This window comes from Salvelinus namaycush, chromosome 2 (genome assembly GCF_016432855.1).
Source record: "Salvelinus namaycush isolate Seneca chromosome 2, SaNama_1.0, whole genome shotgun sequence".
NCBI classification, from domain to species: domain Eukaryota; kingdom Metazoa; phylum Chordata; class Actinopteri; order Salmoniformes; family Salmonidae; genus Salvelinus; species Salvelinus namaycush.
The window spans coordinates 26497571-26524583 of NC_052308.1; the positions used below are offsets into that span (position 1 = coordinate 26497571).

Here is a 27013-nt window from a genome sequence, read left to right on the forward strand (position 1 = left end):
ATCTAGTCACTGGTGATTGATTAATAATCCTAATGGCTTTTCTCATCGCCCTAATCATATTTCTAACACCAGCAATGATGTCATTCCTTCTCTGTAAATTAGTGCACATAGAGGAGAGATCTACCAGAGTACAGTATCTGAGAGACACAGACCCACAGACCCTATTTGTCTTCTACCGCTTTGCTATGTCATACTATGAATAATGCATATGAGCAGGGGCATTAATCACTGTTAGAGAGAGAGATAGAGAGAGAAGAAAGAACAGGGAAGAAAAGGAAAAATATAAAGTACCTTCATAAAGTATTCATACTTTTTGTTGTTGTGATACAGCCTGAATTCTAAATTGATTAAACCATTTTTTTCTCACCCATCTACACACAATACCCCATAATTACAAAGTGAAAACATGTAAAAAATATCTAATTTATATAAGTCAAAACTTTGTGGATGCACCTTTGGCAGCAATTACAGCTGTGAGTCTTGCTGGATAAGTCTTTAAGAGCTTTCCACACCTGCATTGTTCAACATTTACCCATTATTATTTTCAAAATTCTTCAATCTCTGTCAAATTGGTTGTTGATCCTTGTTTTATATTTTTTTGCATTATTATTATTTTTTTTATATACCCGAAACATACAACATACAATATACTTGCAGTGAACCCGCTCAACAACTACACCATACCAGTCATCCAACAGACTCCCATTCAGAGCGATACACAGAAGCATTCAGGGTCAATGCCCTGCTCAAGGGAACATTGACAGATCTCCCACCAGGCCCCAAAAAATGTGAACTCGAACCCTCCAAGATCACCCCACAGTTCCCCAATAGCTGTCCCTCAACCATCCGAGACCCATCCCATAGTCCCCCCCAAGAAAAATACAAATAAAAAATACAATTAATTCCATACCCCACCACCAACAACCAAGACAATGAACTAAAGAGAAAAAAGAAAAAGACAGAAGAAAACAGCAAACAACAATGCAAAAAAAAAGTATGTATATATTTTTAAAGCAAAGGAAATCAAGGACAACTAAAATCATAACAGCAATTCCAACTGTATATGTTTGTGTGCATGTCTGGCACTATTACATGTATGTGTGTGTTCTTGTATGTGTTTATTTGAATGAGAGCGTGTGCATATGCATGTGAACAAACACCTGCATGGCATCAGCCTCAGGCAAACCGGCATTAGCTGTAAAACACTGTTTTATTTGACTTTATTTTTTTACTTTTATCTTCAACCATCATTCTATCTCCAGCACAGTAACTCCACTCACACTTGTCTCCAATTCCACATCCCAACCCTCAGCTTCCCTCAGCCCATCCCACCTATCTCTGCTGGCCAACCTCTTCAGATTTTTACGCAACATATATCTTTCAACTATGCTGTGATGTTTAACGTACAATTTCAATCTATCTAATCGAATAGAAACCTCATATTGCGAGTTGACAATAAATACTTTTACTAAGAGTATTAGTATATTAGTAATTGACTGACCCGGTCTCTCCAGTTCTCCTAACAGTACTATTTCTAGGGTCAATTTATATCAATGCTATGCATTTTCAGCCATTCCTGAACCTGAGACCAGAAACAGGCTACCTAAGGGCAATACCAAAATAAATGGTTTCGAATAATTTTAGCTGAAAAACACGAAGTCTTGAATCTTGCTTTGTTTTATATATCAACTCATACACCCTGTACCATGGAATCGGTACATCAAAAATCTCTTCCCAACTACTTTGCAATCTGTATGGCACAGTTGTCAACTTCCTGGTCCTCAAATGAAACTGGTATACTTTCCTATTTATTTATTTTTATTCCTCCAACAGTTTTGCTCCTTTATATTGGGCAGACAGACCAGTTCCCTACCTCCTCCCGATTCCACCTGCCTCCTCCATTTTTGGGGTAATGCTGTAATCAATTGGTTGTACTCCTGGATTGAGCAGACCTTCCTGTACAATTCTGATAACTCCATGAAGGACATAACTCCACCATTCCAATTTACAATATAATATAAGAACAAAATACCCTTTCCAAACATCTTTCCCATAAATACTGGTATTTTATCAACCAGCACATTTGAGTTCAGCCATAATATTTGTTGTAACATTTGTTCTATCTTTTCAGGGGGATGAAATTGAAATTGTAGCCAGCTCTGCAATGCTTGTTTGAAAAAGAGAGATAAGTTGAAAAAAGTATAATTTTTTTCATCGAAAATGGCAAAAAGGCAATTTTTCAACAATTGATGATCTTTTCTTAGTAATCTACTTGAGAACCATTTAGGGTTCAAGTAAAACTTTTGAATAAGTGATGCTTTTAGAGAGAGGTTTAGTGTTATTATATTTTATAATCTCAACCCACCCAATTCATATTCATTATATAGATAGGCACACTTTATTTTGTCTGGTTTAGCATCCCATATAAAGCTAAATCTTTTTTTGCTCATATGATTTGAAAAACGAATCGCCGAAGCGCCATAAGTAAGTGGGTAACCTGAGAGATGACTAAGGAGTTAATCAGGGAAATTTTTCCATAAATAGAAAGGTACAGTGCCTTAGAAAAGTATTCATCCCCCTTGGCGTTTTTCCTATTTTGTTGGATTACAACCTGTAATTTAAGTTGATTTTTATTTGGATTTCATGTAATGGACATACACAAAATAGTCCAAATTGGTGAAGTGAAATTTAAAAAATAACTTGTTTCAAAAAAATTATATATAAAAAAAAAAAATGAAAAGTGGTGCGTGCATAGTGTATGTATTCACCCCCTTTTCTATGAAGCCCCTAAATAAGATCTGGTGCAACCAATTACCTTCAGAAGTCACATAATTAGTTAAATAAAGTCCACCTGTGTGCAATCTAAGTGTCACATGATCTGTCACATGATCTCAGTATATATACACCTGTTCTGTAAGAACCCAGAGTCTGCAACACCACTAAGCAAGGGGCACCACCAAGCAAGCGAAACCATGAAGACCAAGAAGCTCTCCAAACAGGTCAGGGACAAAGTTGTTAAGAAGTACAGATCAGGGTTGGGTTATAAAAAAATATCTGAAACTTTGAACATCCCATGGAGCACCATTAAATACATTATTAAAAATGGAGAGAATATGGCACCACAACAAACCTGCCAAGAGAGGGCCGCCCACCAAAACTCACAGACCAGGCAAGGAAGGCATTAATCAGAGAGGCAACAAAGAGACCAAAGATAACCCTGAAGGAGCTGCAAAACTACACAGCGGGAGATTGGAGTATCTATCCATAGGACCACTAAGCTGTACACTCCACAGAGCTGGGCTTTACGGAAGAGTGGCCAGAAAAAAGCCATTGCTTAAAGAAAAAAATAAGCCAAAAGGCATGTGGGAGACTCCCCAAACATATGGAAGAAGGTACTCTGGTCAGAGGAGACAAAAATTTTGCTTTTTGGCCATCAAGGAAAACGCTATGTCTGGCGCAAACCCGACACCTCTCATCACTCCGATAACACCATCCCCACAGTGAAGCATGGTTGTGGCAGCATCATGCTGTGGGGATGTTTTTCATCGGCAGGGCCTGGGAATTGAAGGAATGATGGATGCCTGTAAACCTGTTTCAGTCTTCCAGAGATTTGAGACTGGGACGGAGGTTCACCTTCCAGCAGGACAATGACCCTAAGGATACTGCTAAAGCAACACTCAAGTGGTTTAAGGGGAAACATTTAAATGTCTTGGAATGGCCTAGTCAAAGCCCAGACCTGAATCCAATTGAGAATCTGTGGTATGACTTAAAGATTGCTGTACACCAGTGGAACCCATCCAAAATGAAGGAGCTGGAGCAGTTTTGCCTTGAAGAATGGGCAAAAATCCCAGTGGCTAGATGTTCCAAGCTTATAGAGACATACCCGAAGAGACTTGCAGCTGTAATTGCTGCAAAAGGTGACTCTACAAAGTATTGGCTTTGGGGGGTGAATAGTTATTTATGCTCAAGTTTTCTGTTTTTTTGTCTTATTTCTTGTTTGTTTCACAATAAAAAGTATTTTGCATCTTCAAAGAGGTATGCATGTTGTGTAAATCAATTGATACAAACCCCCCAAAAAATCTATTTTAATTCCAGGTTGTAAGGCAACAAAATAGGAAAAATGCCAAGGGGGTGAATACTTTCGCAAGCCACTGTATTTACCTCTCCATGGTTGCATGATCTTGTCTATTTTTACATGTTTTCTAATGAAATTCATTGTGGAGAGCTTATTTACATATTTTGTGATATGAATACCAAGTATGTCTACTTCAACATCAGCCCATTTTATAGGTAAACTGCAGGGTAATGTAAAAGTTAAATTTTTTAAAGATCCAGTACATAATGTTGTACACTTATCATAATTAGGTTTTAGTCCAGATAGTACAGAAAAGTTATCTAAATCTTCAATGAGACATTGCAGGGATCTAGCTTGCGGACTTAATATAAAACTTGAGTCATCGATATACATGGACACCTTTGTTTTAAGCCGTGGATATCTAATCCTCTAATGTGGTTATTGGGTCTGATTTTAATAGCTAGCATTTCGATGGCCATAATGAATAGATATGGTGACAGCGGACACCCTTGTTTAACTCCTCTTGACAATTCAAAACTCTGAGAAGTAGCTGTTCTTTAAATTTACTATTTTACACCTGACGTTGCTACACATTATTTTAGAAGAGAATCATCGAAATTGAAAAAAATCCAGGCATTTCAAAATAAAATCCAGTCTTACTTTATCTAATTAATGCCTTTTCAAAATCCGCTATAAATACCAGGCCTGGCTTCTTAGATGTGTCATGATGTTCTATTATTTCTAGTAGTTGTGGTATATTATCTCCAATGTATCATCCATGTAAAAAACCTGTCTGATCAGGATGAACAATACCTGGTGAAACCCTTTTAATTCTGAGTGCTATGCATTTCGCTAGTATTTTTGCATCACAACTTTGAAGTGTAAGGGGCCTCCAGTCTTTTAGATAGACTGAGTCTTTATATTTGCCATCTGGGTCTTGTTTTAATAATAGAGAAATCCGACCATCCTGCCGAGTACCTGACAAACTACCATTTCTATAGGAGTAGTTAACCTTTCTCGCCCAGGGGTTCCGCTAGCGGAACACCCACAACATTCCACTGAAAAGGCAGCACGCAAAATTCTAAAATATTTTTTAGAAATATTTAACTTTCACACATTATTAAAAATAAGTTGTCCTCTAGTAAACTTTTATTAAATTTCCAATACCCCCATCCATGTGGAAAATCTATAAAAGTTATGTGAATGCCAATTAGATGATGTCCGATCGCATTCTGTCTCCTAATAAAACTTTCTTAACCTTTGATGCAAGAGAGAAAGAGACAAGAAAGTAGTCAAAGTGACTAGCTTGATTAAGTCTCCTCCATGTATATCTCACTAGGTCAGGGTTTTTTAGTCTCCAAATATCCACTATTTCTAATGTGTCCATAATATTTGAGATTTCCTTTAGGGCACGGTGGATCAACCGGATTTGGACTATATAGATTAATGAGCCAAATCTCTTTTTCGTCCACTTTCATATTCAACAAGATCCACCTTCCTTGCGAATCATTCCTGACTATTTGCACATTCAGATTGACATTTTTGTTAATTAATATCATCACACCTTTTGAGTTCCTTTGTCCATGACAGAAAATTATTTCACCACCCCATTCCTTTTTCCCCGCAACTTCATTTAAGGATGTAGAGTGAGTTTCCTGTAAACAGTATATGTTATATTGCTTTTCTTTTAGCCACGTAGAGACTGATCTTATTTTTTATAATCTGCTAATCTGCTAATTATAACTGGCTATACTTATATCACCCTTTACCATAATTAGATACTATTCTCAGTCTAAATTGACCATAATTAATGCTTGTAAAGTTACTGCCATCAGAGGTATTATGACGGTCAAAATTAGAGCTTTCAAATGCCTGATATTTAGAATTCAAGAAATAGGTTCTAGTAATATTTATTTTATTCCCTTGCCTGTTTGCCTGTGAGCCAATGCCACAGATGTTAGAAAATTGAGACAAGATATTATGTGTGTAGAAAATCTGAGTAGGTTGATGTTGTTAAGATGCAAGGATTGGAAAAAAGGAGGAGTGTCTTAAGTGGGTTGTATGTAACTGTGATGGATTGAAATGGTTTGCTGTCTGAATACAGCTGTACAGAACCCCTGGGAATAATTAAACTTGGTTAAAGCTTATCTAGTGTCCGTGAGTTATTTACTCTGAAAAATAAGAACCTAACAGATGGCGTTGTCGGCAGGATTCATCACGATTTGTAGTCAAACCAAAAAGTCCAGATCAGTGGAGCAGTGGATAGTACGTCCCGAGCAGGATGGATCTTGTGGAGGGTAAGTCTTATAGTGAGTAAGTCCGGAGCAGAATAGATCTGTGGAGGGTAAATCTCATAGCGAGTAAGTCCGGAGCAGAATAGATCTGTGGAGGGTAAATCTCATGAGTCACGAGCAGGATAGTTCCTGTGGAGGGTAAGTCTCATAAGTCCCAAGCAGGATAGTTCCTGTGGAGGGTAGAATCTAATAAAGAGAGGGGAAGTCCTGAACAGGGTAATCCTGTGGAGAGTAAAACAATAGTGTAATGGTATATAGACCTATAAGAATGGCAAAAGGCCCAGTAGCAGTGGCCATGAGAGCACAGGGTGTGAGTGTGTGTGAAAGAGGTTGGTTTATGCCCTATGGGGAGAGGGCGCGATGAGAGATGATGTGGGTTATCAATAATAGGGATATTTGAGAAAGTACTGGAATAGGACATAAAGTCCTGTCCGTATTCTCCAGTAATAGATTCGCAGACGTTTATGGTATTGGTTATAATACAAGGTATTAAGTGCCGTGAAAGTGTGTAAGGGAAGTGTGTAGTGCTATCTTAGAAAACAGTTAAAAGAAGGTGTGTATTATAGACGGGAGTGAAGAAATCTGAAATACCCTGAACACTGTCGGGAGAGTGTTTAGGGAATAATAACTATTGATATGATAACAAACGGACCTGTTTCTCCCTGTAAAATAGAGCTAGCCGAGTTTACTAAAGCCATGGAAGCGCTAAAAGAAGCACACGAGCATTCTACCAATTCGGCTGGAATATGGGAAACATTTTGCAAATTAGATAAAAGTGGACAACATTTTCCTGCTGACGGTGAATTCAAATCAAATAAAGAATTCAGGGAGGCAATTATGACTTGGCACAAGGACATAAAACCAGAATCAAAAGCTCAATATACCAGCGTTTTGATGTCAGCATTCTATCAACAGAAAATGCATCACGATAAACCCGGAATGAATACGGGGTTAGTAGATTTAATTCAAGACAATGTTTTGAGAGTGGAATATAACTCAACTCGCAGACGTAGAAGGGGTTATTAATAGGGCCATAGAGAAAATCACTAACTATAGTTTCAATGGGCAGGATAAAACTAAGAAACGTAGAGAAAAAAACATCAAAGCGTAAGGAGATAGTCCCACATCTAAAACAGGGAGCTATCGGGCATTGGAAGAATGAGTGTAAGGTGATACTGGAACCTAGTGCTTTAGCAGGAAATGCAGCTATACAAGAGTTTGCATCTTTTTCAAAAGAGCAACAACTAATCATTTTGAGATTAGCAAGAATGGAATTTTCACCTGGCGGTGTATAGTCTCTGTTCGATCAATAAGTGGTTCATAGAGATTACAGTTTCTATGTGATGGAAGACGTATGAGATCATGTTTTACCTAAATTTTAGTTGAGTACCGATGGGATTTACAAATAGCCCCACTTGGTATCATTTTGCATTGAAACAATCATTAAAAGGGTGTAATGGTAGGTTCTGTGTTGGTACAATACGTGGATGATTCGTTATTAGTGTCAAAAGACAACGAAACTCATATGCGAGACCGCACCACATTGGTAGACAATTTGGCGGAACAGGGTCATAAAGCACAACTAGCAAAGCAAGAGGTAACATATTTGGGGGTTTTGATTTCTAAGGGCAAGATACACATTACCCGGGATCGGGTAGAAACAATGTGTTCTTTGGCACGGCCAAACACTCCTCGCATGCTCAGGAAAACTTTAGGAGTTTTCAATTTTGTTACACATTTTATTTCGTCATTCTCTGAAATTGCTGAGACACGTACAGAGTTGACGAAAGGGGGAAGGGTCCCCATGAGAGGAGAGAGTGGAATCAAGAGTGTGAGGAAGCGTTTGTCGAGTTAAAGAAGCATTTTGTCAAGTGCCAGCATTGCCATTGCCAAATCTAAAATTATCTGTTTTAAAATTTTTGTTAATGAACAGGAGGGACGTTGTGACGTGGTGGTTGCACAGAGTTGTGGGGTAGAGAGAGACCAGTAATGTACTGGAGTACATCACTGACATGGTGGCAAAAGGAATGCCACCGTGCCTTAGGGCGGTACAGGTGACTGAAATGGTGTTGCATAACACGGCTTCCATTACAATGGCCAAAAAGTAGATTTGTATGTTCCACACGCAGTAGCAACCATAGTGAACAGCACGAAAGCACAACATGTTGCTGGTGCAAGATGGACAAAATGCGAGTTAACGTTAAATGGGGAAAATCTACAATTTCATAAGATTGGTGCTTTGAAACCTGCGTCGTTAATGCTGTTGCATGGGGAGTGTGAATCGCATACATGTGACCCAGATCAGATTACTCCAAAACCTAGGCCTGATTTGCAAGAGACAGCATTGGAATCGGGAAAAGTATTGTATACAGATGGCTCTAGTCACATGAACACAGAAGAGAAGAGAGTAACGTAACGGGGTACGCTGTGTGTGGTATGCATTTGGAGTAGCTCATGATTTCTGTACATTGTGGTCACATCGCGGCACGTTAGCAGCAACAGGAAAACCAATAAAAATGGTCTGGAGGTAGAGGCATTATCAGAAGCATATCAGTTACCCAGTAAATTAACTTCTCTAGGATAGGGGGCACTATTGTCACCGCCGGATGAAAAGCGTGCCCAAAGTAAACTGCCTGCTACTCAGGCCCAGAAGCTAGGATATGCATATGTAGATTTGGATAGAAAACACTCTAAAGTTTCCAAAACTGTTAAAATAATTTCTGTGATTATAACAGAACTGATTTGGCAGGCGAAAACCTGAGAAAAATCCATCCAGGAAGTGACTTAGGACTCAAATTGCAGGTCCTATGCCTTCCACTAGATGTCAACAGTCTTTAGAAATTGTTTCAGGCTTGTATTCTGAAAAATGAGGGAGTAAGACCAGTCTGAATGACTGGACCCTAAAGTGTCACAGAGCTTTTTCATGCGCAATCCCGAGAGCGCACCTTTCTTGTTTACCTTGACGTTATTGTCCGGTTGAAATATTATCGATTATTTACAGTAAAAACAACCTGAGGTTTGAATATAAACATCGTTTGACATGTTTCTATGAACTTTACGGATGCAATTTGGATTTTTTGTCTGCCTGTTGTGACTGCGTTTGAGCCTGTGGATTACTGAATAAAACGCGCAAACAAAACGGAGGTTTTTGGATATAAAGAGAGACTTTATCGAACAAAACGAACATTTATTGAGTAACGTTAAATTAATATCTTCTGAGTGCAACCATATGAAGATCATCAAAGGTAAGTGATTAATTGTATCTCTATTTCTTTTCTTTTATTTATTTTTTGTATTTTTTGTTTTGAATTTGACCCCCTTTTCTCCCCAATTTCGTGGTATCCAATTGTTAGTAGTTACTATCTTGTCTCATTGCTACAGCTCCCGTACGGGCTCGGGAGAGACGAAGGTCGAAAGCCATGCGTTCTCCAAAACACAACCCAACCAAGCCGCACTGCTTCTTAACACAGCGCGCATCCAACCCGGAAGCCAGCCGCACCAATGTGTCGGAGGAAACACCGTGCACCTGGTGACCCGGTTAGCGCGCACTGTGCCCGGCCCGCCACAGGAGTCGCTAGTGCGGGATGAGACAAGGATATCCCTACCGGCTAAACCCTCCCTAACCCGGACGACGCTAGACTAATTGTGCGTCGCCCCACGGACCTCCCGGTCGCGGCTGGCTGCAACAGAGCCTGGGCGCGAACCCAGAGTGTCTGGTGGCACAGCTAGCACTGCGATGCAGTGCCCTAGACCACTGCGCCACCCGGGAGGCCCCATATCTCTATTTCTGACCTGTGTAACTCTTCTACTTGGCTGGTTACTGTTTGTAATGATTTGTCTGCTGGGTGATGTTCTCAAATCATCGCATGGTATGCTTTCGCCGTAAAGCCTTTTTGAAATCTGACACCGTGGTTGGATTCACAAGAAGTTCATCTTTAAACCTATGTATAACACCTGTATGTTTTCTGAATTTTTATAATCAGTATTTCTGTTTTTGAATTTGGCGCTCTGCAATTTCACTGGATGTTGGTCAAGTGGGACGCTACCGTCCCATGTACCATAGAGAGGATAACAGTGGTGAAATGTGAAGCTCATACTAGTCGTACAGATAAAATCGCCATAGGTAATCGTAAAGCAGACAGAATGGCTAAGCTCATACTGCCTTGGTGAAAGAAAGTGTTAGAGAACCACGTGTATATTGCGGATTCCTTACGATGAGAAATTGGCTAAATTTGCCACAGGAAAACGTATTTTGGGTTGAAGATTGTAGGCGAAATGCCAGGGAAATGGATTCTAAAGGTGACACATTTAAATGATATGGCCAAACACTCCTTGCAAACTCAGAAGGCTTTGGGGCTGTTTTTTTTTAACCATGACACATTTTATGTGGTTTTATTTTTAAAATAAATTTACGTTTGACGTCGTCTTATTCTGGAATAGGATTCCGAAAGGGTGGAGGGGTCACGAGGAATTAGTATAGAGGTTACCAAACCTAAAATTAACTTTACATTTTTTATGTGGTGTGGTGGTTATGGAGAATCATGGGGAAAAGGAGACCAGTGAATCGTTAGACTCGGTGGAGAGACACTGTCGCCGTGTTGTGGGATTTATTGGATGGGGTCTTTTCAATGCAGTTAAATTGAGTCTGCAGGAGGATGGAAATGTTTTGAAGAGGTATTTAAATGGTTTACGAAGGACAGGGAAACGAAGGGAGAGGAAACATTTTAATAGTGTAGAAAGCCCTGTATACAAAAAATTCCTAATGAGAAATGATCACCCTCATTAGAAATTGACGGAACAGGGGGATTTCATTATAAAATTCATGAGAAACACCATTCTCGATCCAAATTGTACCATTACTTTAGGAGATTGTTATTATTTCCATAGGGAGTTATAAAGAGTTGTAATTCTAAGTTGATTAGTTATTCGAATTTGTTTATTTTTGATTTAACATGTTTTTGTTTAACCTTTCTGAACCACCCATCCCGGATCCGGGATACTTGTCATCAGAAACGCTGACTAGCATAGCGTAGCATAGCGCCACAGGTAAATAATATTACTAGAAAATATTCATATTCATGAAATCACAAGTGCAATATTGCAAAACACAGCTTAGCCTTTTGTTAATCCACCTGTCGTCTCAGATTTTGAAATTATGCTTTACAGCGAAAGCAATACAAGCGTTTGTGTAAGTTTATTGATCGCTCGGCAAAACAATAAGTACACTTAGCATCAGGTAACTTGGTCACGAAAATCAGAAAAGCAATCAAATTAATCGTTTACCTTTGATGATCTTTGGATGTTTTCACTCACGAGACTCCCAGTTAGACAACAAATGTTCCTTTTGTTCCATAAAGATATTTTTTATATCCAAATACCTCCGTTAGTTTGCTGCGTTATGCCCAGGAATCCTCCAGAAAGAGCGGTCACGACAATGCAGGCAAAAATTCCAAATTATATCCATAATGTCCACAGAAACATGTCAAACATTTTTTATAATCCATCCTCAGGGTGTTTTTCAAATATCTATTCGATAATATATCAACCGGGACAGTTGGCTTTTCACTAGGACCGGGAGTAACAATGGCTGCCTTTCCCTTTTGCGCACAACTCACTCTGAGAGCCCCCACCTATCCACTTACGCAATGTGGTCGTTCACGCTCATTCTTCAAAATAAAAGCCTGAAACTATGTCTAAAGGCTATTGACACCTTAGGGAAGCCATAGAAAAAGAAGTCTGGTTGATATCCCTTTAAATGGGAAATAGGGATGCATAGGAACAGAGAGGTTTCAAAAACAGGGGCGCTTCCTGATTTGATTTTCCTCCGGTTTTCGCCTGCAATATCAGTTCTGTTTAACTCACAGACAATATTAAGACAGTTTTGGAAACTTTAGAGTGTTTTCTATCCTAATCTGACAATTATATGCATATTCTAGTTTCGGGGGCTGAGAAATAGGCAGTTTCAAATGGGTTCGTTTTTTAGCCAAAAACGAAAATACCGCCCCTTAGTCTTAAGAAGTTTTAATCACGTGTGTGAAAGGGGAAAATTACCGGTTCCCTGAGGTCATGGTTTTTGGGTACTTATACAGTGGTACTGTGTTCAGGCTGCACATAGAAAGGAAAATATATGTTAATAAGGGATGACAGTTACTTCAAATGGATTGTGATATGTGTATTGCTGATTTCACGTTGTGTTTTTTGGGGATAAAAATTTCACCAGATTGGGATCCTGGAGTGGGAATTCTGCGAGGGGTTAGGGTGCTAACTTCAGGATCTGGTAACTCTTCCTAGAGGTCGCCAGTAGAATAAGGGAGTATGGGCTAATATAGAAAAAAGTTTTAACAGTAACATTATGTTATGATTTTTGACATTTGTCAAAGAGATGGTATTAAGAAAAGGTTAATGTCTTAATTCATCATATAGTCAATGTTTGTCTGGTTTCCTGAAACAGAAATGTAATGAAATGTAACCTCACAACCCTCCCTAACCGGCTGAAGAAAGAGCGACAAAGACGTGCAATGAGAGACAGCGACTTTTACCACTCCTATCTGAGTCTGAGCCATAAACCAGGGCCGGGGTGCTGAGAGACAGTGACTTTTACCACTCCTATCTGAGTCTGAGCCATAAACCAGGGCCGGGGTGCTGAGAGACAGTGACTTTTACCACTCCTATCTGAGTCCGAGCCATAAACCAGGGCCGGGGTGCTGAGAGACAGTGACTTTTACCACTCCTATCTGAGTCTGAGCCATAAACCAGGGCCGGGGTGCTGAGAGACAATGACTTTTACCACTCCTATCTGAGTCCGAGCCATAAACCAGGGCCGGGGTGCTGAGAGACAGTGACTTTTACCACTCCTATCTGAGTCTGAGCCATAAACCAGGGCCGGGGTGCTGAGAGACAATGACTTACCACTCCTATCTGAGTCTGAGCCATAAACCAGGGCCGGGGTGCTGAGAGCGCGTGTGGAGTGAGCGTGGAGAGAGAACAAGCTCAGGTGAGAGAATCGTGTAGGTGGGAGAAACGGAAATATCTACTTGGATATTAAAATGGGGACATTATCAAGGGCCATGAAATGTGACAGGCAAAAGTTACAAGTGCCATTGGGAAAATGAACTGTAAACGATATCTGAAGAAGACACGATAGAATGATAAGCGCCGGGTGAAGGAAAGGGGGGGTGGTGTAGCTTATTTCTAACTCCCAGACACAGACAGACAGTCAGGTCATGAGACTGCAGGGACACATGCAGAAACTGTCAGGAAAAATCAGACTCAGGGATAACCTTCCTCTCCTCTCCACTGAAGCATTATGGGAAATGTAGGCCAGTGTTCTCTCCTCTCCCCTCCTCTCCTCTTTACTCAATCTGCATAAGAATCACAGTGAGAACATGTTTACCTGTGAAAGTACCCAAGTTAGTAAAAATAATACTACTACAACATAATCATTCATGTTATTCAGAATGTCAATATTAGGGATTACAAACCACTGGATTTGCTTCTATGTGTGTGATGGGGAAATTAACCATTATTAGGTTGATTATTTCTGTATGTATGTGCAGCATGTGTATGTGCTGGCATGTAAGTATCGCAGCTTACTACAACAGTTCAACCAAGTGGAAAAACATCATTACACACATGAAAATGTTTGTTGTAACATGTATGTTTTCTTCATTCTCAAAGCATTCTGTGTCATCTTCAAAAATACATTAGTAACTACAACAGTTTCCACCAATAGGATGGAGGGAGGCATGGGCTTATGTTGTCAAAACATGACATTTTAAAGCTTTCAAATCTTCTCTGACAACTAAATGCCCTTTCTGGTATTTTAAGAAATTAGATGATTGAAGACTCATATCTCTGTTCCTGACATAATCAGTTTAAGCCAGTTTATGATGGTATGTGTATGTGTTTGTTTACTGTATTTGATTGGGTGATTGTCATCTACCAGTCTCAAGCCATCGTCAGTCGTTAAGCCTCTCTCACACAGTCAGTGGTTTCTGTTAGTATACACACGTGCCAACATTTGTGTGTTTGTGTATGTGTATATGTATAGTGCATTCGGAAAGTATTCACATCCCCTCCCTTTTTCCACATTTTGTTACGTTACAGCCTTATTCTTAAATTGATTAAATAATTTTTCACCCCTCATCAATCTACAGACAATACCCCATAATGACCCCAAAAAACATTTATTTTTATTTTTTTGCAAATGTATAAAAAATAAAAACAGAAATACCTTATTTACATAAGTATTCAGACCCTTTGCTATGAGACTCGAAATTGAGCTCAGGTGCATCCTGTTTCCATTGATCATCATTGAGATGTTTCTACAACTTGACTGAGTCCACCTGTGGTAAATTCAATTGATTGGACATGATTTGGAAAAGCACACACCTGTATATGTAAGGTCCCACAGTTGACAGTGCATGTCAGAGCAAAAACCAAGCCATGAGGTTGAAGGAATTGTCTGTAGAGCTCTGAGAAAGGAATACGTCGAGGCACAGATCTGGGGAAGGGCACCAAAATATTTCTGCAGCATTGAAGGTTCCCAAGAACACAGTGGCCGCCATCATTCTTAAATTGAAGAAGTTTGGAACCACCAAGACTCTTCCTAGAGCTGGCCGCCCAGCCAAATTGAAAAATCAGGGGAGAAGGGCCTTGGTCAGGGAGGTAACCAAGAACCCAATGGTCACTCTGAGCTCCATGAATAATGGTGCATGCATCATGGTGTGGGGAAGTTTTTTAGCTCAGGGACTGGGAGACTAGTCAGGATCGAGGGAAGGATGAACGGAGCAAAGTACAGAGAGATCTTTAATGAAAACCTGCTCCACAGCACTCGGGATCTCAGACTGGGGCGAAGGTTCACCTTCCAACAGGACAACAACTTGAAACGCACACACGCACAAACTCTGAAGCTCTGTGTTTAATCCAGAGTGTTGGTCTGATGTCAGCAGGATTAGTTTCTGTGGGGATGAGCAATGTGGTGGGGGTGGGGTTGATTATGTAACATAACACAGAGTAACACCCACCATCTCTGGCATACACCCACACATCTTTGAACTGAGCAGACTGGGACTGTGTGCACCGTTGGGTTATATCTCTCTCTCTCTCTCTCTCTCTCTCTCTCTCTCTCTCTCTCTCTCTCTCTCTCTCTCTCTCTCTCTCTCTCTGCATGCTGGGAGTGTTTGGTGCATGCTGGGAAGTGTATGATCGAGGGAGTGCGTGTGTTGTGTAGAGTTAGATATTCAGAACTTTCTTTCGGTTTTCTCTTTCTTGGTGGCATTCTTTGGTTTCTTCTGTGCATGATTAAGATTATTATATATTTTTTTTGTGTGGTAGAATTAAGTATTTAGGTTTTTTCGTATCGAAATTACCTTGATTTTGGCGGGGATGGCTTCCCGAATTGGAATGCCGTCCCTGTCACTTCGGCACGGCTTTAGGTGTGTTGCTGAAGCTACTGTCACAGTGGAGGAGTTTCTGGTCGCCGTAGGAGAGAAGGTAGGATATGAGAATATTGCTTATGCGTCACGGATGAACAAAGCGGTGGTGGTATTTCTTAAAGAAGAGCGCCTTGTTGATCGTATGGTTGAGCAGGGCGTACTTCTTAAAGGAATGTTTATTCAAGTTACGCCGCTTTTTTCTCCGTCAACAAGGGTAACTATTTCAAATGTACCACCGTTTATTCCAAATGAGCTATTGGAGCGCGAGTTATTGCGCTTTGGGAAGTTTGCAAGCTCAATTAAGGTTGTTCCGTTGGGTTGCAAACACCCGGCGTTGAAACAGGTTATGTCGTTTCGGCGACAGGTGTTTATGTTTTTGGACTCACCGGAGCAGACTTTAGAGATATCGTTTAAAGTCAAGTATGACAATAGACTATATATGGCTTATGCTAGTACGGGTAGTCAACGGTGTTTTGAGTGTGGGGATGTTGGCCATAAGCGACATGCTTGCCCGAAAAGGGAGAAGGCAGAGGGAGGGGCGCAGGTGGTCATCATAACGCCTGGGCCCACTGATGTAGGGAGAGGTGGGCTGACAGTGGTTGAGCAGCCACAAGCACCTGTTGCCGAGGAACAAGTTATCCGTGTTGAGGCCACGAGTTTGCAACTTGTATTAGAGGGAAATATTATGCAGCAGAAAAATATTGTTGTAGAAGGCAAGGATGGATCTGAAGAGCCAGTTCCTCAGACTGGTGAGGAGGTGCCCAGTACGAGTACTGGGGCACAGGAGGGGGTTCATATGGAGTTAATCTCCCAGGTAGTGGAGGAGATGCCTGGTACGAGTAATGGAGTACAGGAGGGGGTTCATGTGGAGCTAATCTCCCAGGTAGTGGAGGAGATGCCCACTACGAGTAATGGAGTACAGGAGGGGGTTCATATGGAGTTAATCTCCCAGGTAGTGGAGGAGATGCCTGGTACGAGTAATGGAGTACAGGAGGGGGTTCATGTGGAGCTAATCTCCCAGGTAGTGGAGGAGATGCCCACTACGAGTAATGGAGTACAGGAGGGGGTTCATGTGGAGCTAGACCCCAAGGGAGTGGAGGAGATGCCTACTACGAGTAATGGGGTACAGGAGGGGGTTCATGTGGAGCTAGGCTCTCAGGTAGTGGAGGAGATGCCCACCACGGGTAATGGGGTTCAGGTGGGGCTAGTCTCACAGGTAGTGGAGGAGATGCCTGGTACGAGTGATGGGGTGCAAGTGGGGAGTGTTGAAAGGGATGTGGTAGAAGGGAGTCAGTGGTCTGTGGCCTCAGCTGAGGAGGATCAGGAGAAGGATATGGATATCTCTTCTGATATGACAGCAGCTGGTGAGGACTCAATTTAGGATCTAGAGGAGGTAAATGGTTTTCTGGATCAGACTTTTGGGAAATCTGTCAAATTGGCAGAATATTTTGATGTTGATAAGTTTGTGAGGTCAGCTGTGATGTTACAGAAGACGGTGGGGTTGGACGAGTTGAGTGAGAAGAAGCGGTTTCGCTTGAGGAAATTTGTTACTGCTGTTACAGCAGCAAAAGGTGGTGGGAAACGTGGTCAGGTTAATAAGAAAAAATTTAAATAATGATGATGATCATGCTCCATAGGGTGTCTTTTTTCTCTTTGGTTTCTCTGTGGTATCTTCTGTTTTTCCTTTCTCTTTTCTATATGGAGGTACTAAGAGTAGGTTCTCTCAATATTAATGGGGGAAGGGACAGAAATAAGAGGGCTTGGGTATTAGAAGAAATAAAACAGAAAAGGCTTAATGTAGTTTTCCTTCAGGAGACACATAGTGATGAGGAAAATGAGGTTGACTGGGGTATGTGGTGGGAGGGGCAGCATATACTCAGTCATGGTACTAATTTCAGTGCTGGGGTGGCCATCTTGTTTTCCTCAGGGTTAGGGGTGACGGTGATATCTACAACAGAGATTGTCAAGGGTCGGGTTTTATTGGTCAAGGTGGATGTTATGGGGTTTTTGTTTGTTTTTTTGAATGTTTATGCTCCTAATGAGGGTACAGAGCGTCTTGTTGTGTTTGATCAAATAAAAGAAACCTTAAGACAGTGTGACCAAGAGGGGTGTATGGTTGTAGGGGGGGACTGGAACTGTACTGTGGATTTTACTGTTGATCGCACCGCTGAAGAACCTCACCTGCGGTCAGCCACTTTCCTGTCTGGCTTACTAACTAGCTTTCTGATGTGTGGAGAGTAAGGAATGCAAAAGTTAGGCAGTACACATGGCTAAAAATTAATGAAGGTCGTGTCAGTGCAGCAAGGTTAGATAGGTTGTACGTATCTGATCAATACTGTAGTAGGGTTGGAAGGTGTGCCATTACTCCTGTGGGTTTCTCTGATCATCACATGGTTACTGTTGATATTCACTTGTCCTGTCCACGAAGGTCATCACCTTACTGGTATTTTAATGTTAAATTGTTACATGATGTCAAGTTTTGTGAACGGTTTTTGTTGTTTTGAGAAAAATGGAGGGTTACAAAAGGGAATTTTGAGTCCTTGAGACAATGGTGGGATGTTGGGAAGGCCCAAATACGAGTATTTTGTCAACAGTATACTGCTTTGTCTCAAATTGAAGTTAAAGAGACTATCAAGGCCCTTGAACAGGACATCAAATCAATTGAATTGAAGCTGCTCACTCAGAATGACCCTGGACTAGTCATGAACTTACAGGACAAGAGACATGAACTGAGGTCGTTTCTGCATGAAAGAGTGAAAGGTGCCTTGATTAGGTCTCGTTTCGCTTCCCTCAAGGACATGGATGCTCCTAGTGCTTTTTTTTTTTAACCTTGGACAGTCGAAATTACAACGTAAACAGATGGTCTGCCTTCGTCTCCCTGATGGGAAGGTGACCACGGATGACAGTGAAATGCGTCAACATGCCGTGGATTTCTACTCTGCCCTCTATAAGGCGGAGGATTGTGACTCTCTGTGTACTGAACAGTTGTTACACGGTCTTCCTCAATTGGGACCTGAACAGAGAGTCGCATTGGACTCTGACATTACACTGCAAGAGCTGTCCACAGCAGTTATGCAGCTCTCAACAGGCCGAGCCCCTGGCATTGATGGTTTACCATCTGAGTTCTATAAGCACTTTGGGGGTCTATTGGGGAGGATTTTTATGAAGTGGTGTGTGAATCTTTTCATGAGGGTTCTCTACCTGTATCCTGTCAACGTGCGGTGCTTTCACTGTTGCCAAAAAAGGGGGATTTGGCTCTCATAAAAAATTGGAGACCTGTTGCTTTGCTGTGTGCAGAATACAAAATAGTTTCTAAATGTCTCTCAAACAGGTTGAAAGAGTATCTGGGATTGTTGGTCCACAAGGACCAGTCCTACTGTGTACCTGATCGCTCAATTGTTGACAACTTGTTTCTGATAAGAGATGTTTTAGACATTTGTAAACTGTCTGATGTAAATGTGGGTTTACTTTCTTTGGATCAGGAGAAGGCTTTTGACCGAGTGGACCACCAGTATTTGTTTAAAACGATGAAAGCCTTTGGGTTTGGGGATGTTTTTTTGTCTTGGATGAATTTACTGTATGCTGGGGCCTCGTGTATGGTGAAGGTGGGGGGTGGTTTGAGTTGCCCCATCCCTGTCCAAAGGGGCATCAGGCAGGGATGCCCAATTTCAGGGCAGTTATATAGTCTGGCGATTGAACCAATGCTTTGTTTTTTAAGAGCGAAGCTTACTGGTTTCTCTGTGCCAGGTGTAATGAAGGGTCCCACGATAGCACTGTCTGCGTATGCAGATGATGTGACAGTTTTTATTACAGGGGCTGAGGATGTTAAGGTTCTCTCAGACGCTTTAATGGTGTATGAGGGGGCCTCCTCAGCTAGAGTCAATTGGGGAAAGAGTGAAGCGCTGTGGGCAGGTCAGCTTCAGATAGGGTCCGCTCCACGGTTACCAGGGGGGCTTCAGTGGGGCAGAGATGGGATGAAGACATTGGGTGTTTTTCTAGGCTCTGATGTCTTTCAGAAAAAGAACTGGGAGGGTGTAGTGGAGAAAGTGTGTGCCAGACTGTCAAGATGGAAATGGGTGTTATCCCAGTTGTCTTATAGGGGAAGGGTACTGGTAATTAATAATCTTGCTGCCTCTACCCTGTGGCACAGACTAATGATTTTGCAGCCACCAAAGGGTCTGATACAAGAGCTTCAGAGGACCCTTGTCAATTTCTTCTGGTCTGGACAACACTGGATCAAAGCTGCAGCCCTGTACCTGCCACTGCACGAGGGGGGACAAGGCCTGGTGGACATTTCCTCTAGGATCATGGCTTTCCGGCTTCAAGCAGCCCAGAGACTGTTGTACAGTGACGGTTCTAGCTGGGTCGACACAGCCTACGCATTGATGAGGAGAGCGGGCTGTTTGGGCTTAGACAAGCACCTTTTCCTCTTAAAGCTGGAGGGGGGTGAGTTGAATGGCCTGACTCCATTTTTTGAGTCTGTTATGCAGGCTTGGAGGGTTCTTGTCAAGTCCCGTAAGGCCGGCACGCTACCAGGGATGTGGCTTTTTGAAGAGACTCTTTTTTATAACACTGCCATCCAGTCCAGTGCTCTGGGTTCAGCCAGCCTGCGTTCATGCCTGTTAGGTGTCGGGTGCATCAAGCTGGGTCATCTGATGCAGAGCAGGAGCAGATCGTTGGAGGAGCTGGGAGAAAGAGCGGGGATCCGATCATCTCGCCTACTGAGGAAGGTCGTCGCTGAGGTCTGTGACTCCTTGCCAGTTCTTCATCGTCAGTATGTGACTGACACTTCCAATTCTGATCGGTGGAAGGAGGGTCTGGATTATGTGTTCCCTGCACTGATTGTTAGTGCTGCGGTGGGGGCATTTGAGGAGGACGTGGGGATGCTGCTTTCCTTCGATACCCCGGAGCTGGGGGGTTTCAAGGAGGTGGGAAAGAAGGCCATGTACAGAATATGTGTAAAGGTGTCCCATGCCTCTTCCCTGGAAGGGGTAAAATCGACGAGGTGGGCGGGTGTGCTTGGTCCAGGTGCTTCCCCAAAAGGCTGTTGGCGATCATTATACAAACTGCCGATTGATAAGAGGACGGCTGACCTCCAATGGAGGATAATACATGGAGCTATAGCCACCAACATGCATCTGGTACACCTGGACCCTACTGTTGGGGAAGGGTGTCCATTCTGTGCAGAGTCTGAAATTCTGGCACACCTGTTTTTACTGTGTCCCAGGTTGGTCGGGATGATTAATCTGATCACTGACTGGTTCTCAACGTTGGGAGAGGTTTTCTCTTCCCAACTGTATGTATTTGGGCCAAAGTACAGGTTCAGTCAAAAGGGTGTCGTTGTGTTGCTTAATTTTGTGTTAGGGGCAGCAAAATTAGCGATATGGAAGACCCGAAAGAATAGTATTCGGGGACAAGGGTCTGTGGATGTGGTGGGAATGCTGGAGGGAATGGTGGCAGCGAGACTAAGGGTTGAGTTTGCCTATTATAAACTTGTCAACAATATTGATCTGTTTTTGAGTATATGGGGTATTCAGAGGCTGTTGTGTTTAGTTACTCTGGAGGAGGAGTTGGAGTTGTGTTTTTAATTGATGTGTAACTGTGGTTTTGTATGAGTATTTATTGTGTGGTGGGCTCCCAGACCCAATAAAGATTATTTAAAACTCAAACTCTCTCTCTCTCTCTCTCTCTCTCTCTCTCTCTCTCTCTCTCTCTCTCTCTCTCTCTCTCTCTCTCTCTCTCTCTCTCTCTCTCTCTCTCTCTCTCTCTCTCTCTCTCTCTCTCTCTCTCTCTCTCTCTCTCTCTCTCTCTCTGAAAAGTTCAGTTGACAGGGTTGGGTTTCTGATAGAGGGAGAGTGAGAGAGAGAGAGAGAGCAGCCTTCTCTAATGAACATGGCTAAAACAGAGGCTGTTAGCCATAACACAACAGCACAGCTACAGCAAGAAGCCCATCACAGCTCATATGGGCTGATTCCGACCAGAGTTAAGCTTGTGTAAATGGTAGTGTTTTTAAAAAAAATGTATGATATCATAATGTACTCATAACAGTATTACTCCATTGAGGACATCTAAACATTGACATGTGACATCATTTATCTACAGTAAAACATCACCAGATCAATAAGAAGAGGTCATGATAACCCAAATAAATTGAACGACTACAATCTGATCCTTGATGACAGTGGAGAGAGTGGACATCTATAAATATGACTGTGTTTGTCTCTCTCCTCTCTCTCTCTCTCTCTCTCTAATCCCTGTATCCCTGTATCCCTACACATACAGTGGGGATTCGAGGGAGGAAAAGAGGAGGAAGAGAGGAAGAGGAATGAGGAAGAGAGGAGGGGGTTTCGAGGTAGGAGGAAGGGAGGTTTTCTCTGAGCGGAGCTCTGCATAGCACGGAGGAAGGAATGGGCAGACAAGGGAGAGAGGGGAGGAGAGGTAGAAGGAAATGATGAGGGAGGAGGAAGGTTGTCTCTGCATAGCAGCAAACTGCACTGGATCATTCACCCTGTGCTGCAGCCATGGCTCAGAGCCACACAAATAAAACTTTCACATCCCTCAGGAGAGAGAGGGGGAGACAAAGACAGAGAGAACGGGGGAGAAGGGAGAGAGAGAGGGGGAGACAAAGACGGAGAGAACAGGGGAGAGAGAGGGGGAAGGGAGAGAGGGGGAAGGGAGAGAGAGAGAGGGGGAGACAAAGACGGAGAGAACAGGGGAGAGATGATAGAGAGGAAACAGACCCAGTGCTTCTCCAGTAGTACAGGACTGGATTATTCCTACCAGATCTCCGTCTCTAAGAGGGGATCTGAGTTGTACATTACAGTACAGTACCACTCATATTCTGCTCTGATGTTGGAGCTGATGTCGATAGGATGGAAATGAAAGAGCAGGGCTGTGCTTAGTGCATCTATAAGGTCACTAATGTAATGATGGCAGCACTGGTCACACAGGTATTTACATTTAAGTCATTTAGCAGACGCTCTTATCCAGAGCGACTTACAAATTGGAAAGTTCATACATATTCATCCTGGTCCCCCCGTGGGGAATGAACCCACAACCCTGGCGTTGCAAGCGCCATGCTCTACCAACTGAGCCACACAGGACCACGTATTAACAGCTAGTTACACTGCCACTTATATAAGAGATAAGCAGAGCAACACATACATTGGCAGAGTCTATCACTCTCTCTCTCTCTCATTTTCAATCTTTCTCTATCTCACCCTCTCTCTCTACTTGTTATTAACTACCTAAGGGGAGCGGCAGTCACCAATAGCAACTGTTAATAAAAGCCATGAGCACCATGTGTTGACACAGCCACACAAAGAAACACAAACAGTCTGACATACAAGTTGCTTTGCTTCAAATGTGTAGGAAGTCATCAATCAATTAAATGTATTTATGAAGCCCCTTTTACATCAGCCGTTGTCACAAGGTGCTATACAGAAACCCAGCCTAAAACCCCAAACAGCAAGCCAAACAGAAGTATTTTTGTTGTATTCTATATGAGGAGATTTTAGTAGTTTGCAGCAGTAGTTTGTAGCCATCTGCAAGTTCATCTATTTAATGATGAGAGCAGAATGCACCACCGACAAATCCACTATAATTGAGAATTTCAATAAGCATTTTTCTACGGCTGGCCATGCTTTCCACCTGGCTACCCCTACCCCGGTCAACAGCACTGCCCTCCCCTCTGCTACTCGCCCACGCCTTCCCCATTTCTCTTTCTCCCAAATACAGTCAGCTGATGTTCTGAAAGAGCTGCAAAATCTGGACCCTTACAAATCAGCCGGGCTAGATAATCTGGACCCTTTCTTTCTAAAACTATCTGCTGAAATTGTTGCCACCCCTATTACTAGCCTTTTCAACCTCTCTTTCGTGTCGTCTGAGATTCCCAAAGATTGGAAAGCAGCTGCGGTTATCCCCCTCTTCAAAGGGGGGGACACTCTTGACCCAAACAGCTACAGACCTATATCTATCCTACCCTGCCTTTCTAAGGTCTTCGAAAGCCAAGTCAACAAACAGATTACCGACCATTTCGAATCCCACCATACCTTCTCCGCTATGCAATCTGGTTTCAGAGCTGGTCATGGGTGCACCTCAGCCACGCTCAAGGTCATAAACGATATCTTAACCGCCATTGATAGGAAACAATACTGTGCAGCCGTATTCATTGACCTGGCCAAGGCTTTTGACTCTGTCAATCACCACATCCTCATCGGCAGACTCGACAGCCTTGGTTTCTCTAATGATTGCCTCGCCTGGTTCACCAACTACTTCTCTGATCGAGTTCAGTGTGTCAAATCGGAGGGTCTGTTGTCCGGACCTCTGGCAGTCTCTATGGGGGTGCCACAGGGTTCAATTCTTGGACCGACTCTCTTCTCTGTATACATCAATGATGTCGCTCTTGCTGCTGGTGAGTCTCTGATCCACCTCTACGCAGACGACACTATTCTGTATACTTCTGGCCCTTCTTTTGACACTGTGTTAACAACCCTCCAGGCGAGCTTCAATGCCATACAACTCTCCTTCCGTGGCCTCCAACTGCTCTTAAATACAAGTAAAACTAAATGCATGCTCTTCAACCGATCGCTGCCTGCACCTGCCCGCCTGTCCAACATCACTACTCTGGACGGCTCTGACTTAGAATATGTGGACAACTACAAATACCTAGGTGTCTGGTTAGACTGTAAACTCTCCTTCCAGACTCACATCAAACATCTCCAATCCAAAGTTAAATCTAGAATTGGCTTCCTATTCCGCAACAAAGCATCCTTCACTCATGCTGCCAAACATACCCTTGTAAAACTGACCATCCTACCAATCCTCGACTTCGGTGATGTCATTTACAAAATAGCCTCCAAAACCCTACTCAATAAATTGGATGCAGTCTATCACAGTGCCATCCGTTTTGTCACCAAAGCCCCATATACTACCCACCACTGCGACCTGTACACTCTCGTTGGCTGGCCCTCGCTTCATACTCGTCGCCAAACCCACTGGCTCCAGGTCATCTACAAGACCCTGCTAATTAAAGTCCCCCCTTATCTCAGCTCGCTGGTCACCATAGCAGCACCTACCTGTAGCACGCGCTCCAGCAGGTATATCTCTCTGGTCACCCCCAAAACCAATTCTTCCTTTGGCCGCCTCTCCTTCCAGTTCTCTGCTGCCAATGACTGGAACGAACTACAAAAATCTCTGAAACTGGAAACCCTTATCTCCCTCACTAGCTTTAAGCACCAGCTGTCAGAGCAGCTCATAGATTACTGCACCTGTACATAACCCATCTATAATTTAGCCCAAACAACTACCTCTTTACCTACTGTATTTATTTATTTATTTTGCTCCTTTGCACCCCATTATTTCTATCTCTACTTTGCACTTTCTTCCACTGCAAACCAACCATTCCAGTGTTTTTTTTACTTGCTATATTGTATTTACTTCGCCACCATGGCCTTTTTTATATTTTTATTTATTTATATATATATTTTGTTTGCCTTCACCTCCCTTATCTCACCTCATTTGCTCACATTGTATATAGACTTATTTTTCACTGTATTATTGACTGCATGTTTGTTTTACTCCATGTGTAACTATGTGTTGTTGTATGTGTCGAACTGCTTTGCTTTATCTTGGCCAGGTCGCAATTGTAAATGAGAACGTGTTCTCAATTTGCCTACCTGGTTAAATAAAGGTGAAATAAAAAAATAAAAATAAAAAATAGCCACCAGAAAAGTTATTTTAATTACAGACCTGCTGTTTCACTACATTACATTGGTGTGCGTGTGCCTGTGCGTTTGTCTGTGTGCATTCTTGCATGTGTATGTATGCGTGTGTGTTTGTGTCCTACCTTTTCATAGGGATCAGAGTCATAGTTGAGTCCTATTCCACAGTCGTCTGTGATTTCAGACAGATCCTCATCATCAAACTCCTCAAGACTAATGTCATGGGAAGGCCTGGAAGAACAGGAGGGAGAACGTTAAAAGTACACACAGATAGTAGACACACCACACCCACCATCATAAACTGGCTTAAACTGATTATGTCAGGAGCAGAGATAGCAGAGACACACACACACCAGTTTGGGATTTCACCCCCCGTCCTCATGTCTCCCTCACTAGCTTTAAGCACCAGCTGTCAGAGCAGCTCACAGATCACTGCACCTGTACATAGCCCATCTGTAAACAGCCCATCTATCTACCTACCTCATCCCCATACTGTATTTATTTATTTATCTTGCTCCTTTGCACCCCAGTATCTCTACTTGCACATTCATCTTCTGCACATCCTACCATTCCAGTGTTTAATTGCAATATTGTAATTACTTTGCCACCATGGCCTATTTATTGCCTTACCTCCCTTATCCTACCTCATTTGCACATGCTGTATATAGTCTTTTCTATTGTATTATTGAATGTATGTTTGTTTATTCCATGCGTAACTCTGTGTTGTTGTATGTGTCGAACTGCTTTGCTTTATCTTGGCCAGGTCGCAGTTGCAAATGAGAACTTGTTCTCAACTAGCCTACCTGGTTAAATAAAGATGAAATAAAAATAAATAAATGTACCTGACCCCTCCACCCTTCAAAGGGGAGCATCTCTCTGACTCATGTCCACACAGATTGCTCCGACCCTGGGGAAGCCTGCTCTGAGATATGGCCTGTCACTGTCTGTCTGGGTCTGTGTCTCATTCACCAGACACACAAGACACAAGCTCTCACACACCCTCCATATTTTGCTTTGCTCTCTAAGCAGACAGAGGAGTTCAGCACTATTCTCTATGTTTTCAGGACCCCAGTTTACAGACACAACAGTGCTTAAATGAGCTCATCATCCTGTTTTCTTAGTTTCTATAAAACATCTGTATATCTGTGGTCCATTAGTTCCAACAGAGGCTCAGCTCTCTACTCCATTGGTAAGAGACTGTGTGAGGCTCAGAGGGAAATGCTGCATTGCAGGTTTTCTAGTGAGAACAGGATAGTCCAGACAGGGCCTAGTACAGATGTATACAGAGCCACTGTGAAGCAGGGTAAGTCAGAAAATACATCGGGGGTAGAAATGTGAAGCTAGATAACTGTCTAAATCAGGGCAGAACTGCATACCTTATCAAAGCTCAATCAGTAACAAAATCAGTGCTAAATCAACAATCATGACTAGTTCACACACACACACACACACACACACACACACACACACACACACACACACACA

General features: G+C 42.4%; 1 protein-coding gene across 1 annotated transcript in view; it reads right to left on the reverse strand.

Annotated features, from left to right (window-relative positions):
• Positions 1-27013, reverse strand: part of LOC120020879 (C-Jun-amino-terminal kinase-interacting protein 2-like) — a 130179-nt gene that overhangs the window by 35044 nt on the left and 68122 nt on the right. The window contains exons 2-4 of the mRNA XM_038964511.1: positions 25654-25759; positions 13650-13653; positions 8680-8693 (exon numbers count right to left, since the gene is read on the reverse strand). Of these exons, the coding sequence (XP_038820439.1) occupies positions 8680-8693; positions 13650-13653; positions 25654-25759 (124 nt within the window). The remainder of the gene's footprint in view (positions 1-8679; positions 8694-13649; positions 13654-25653; positions 25760-27013) is intronic.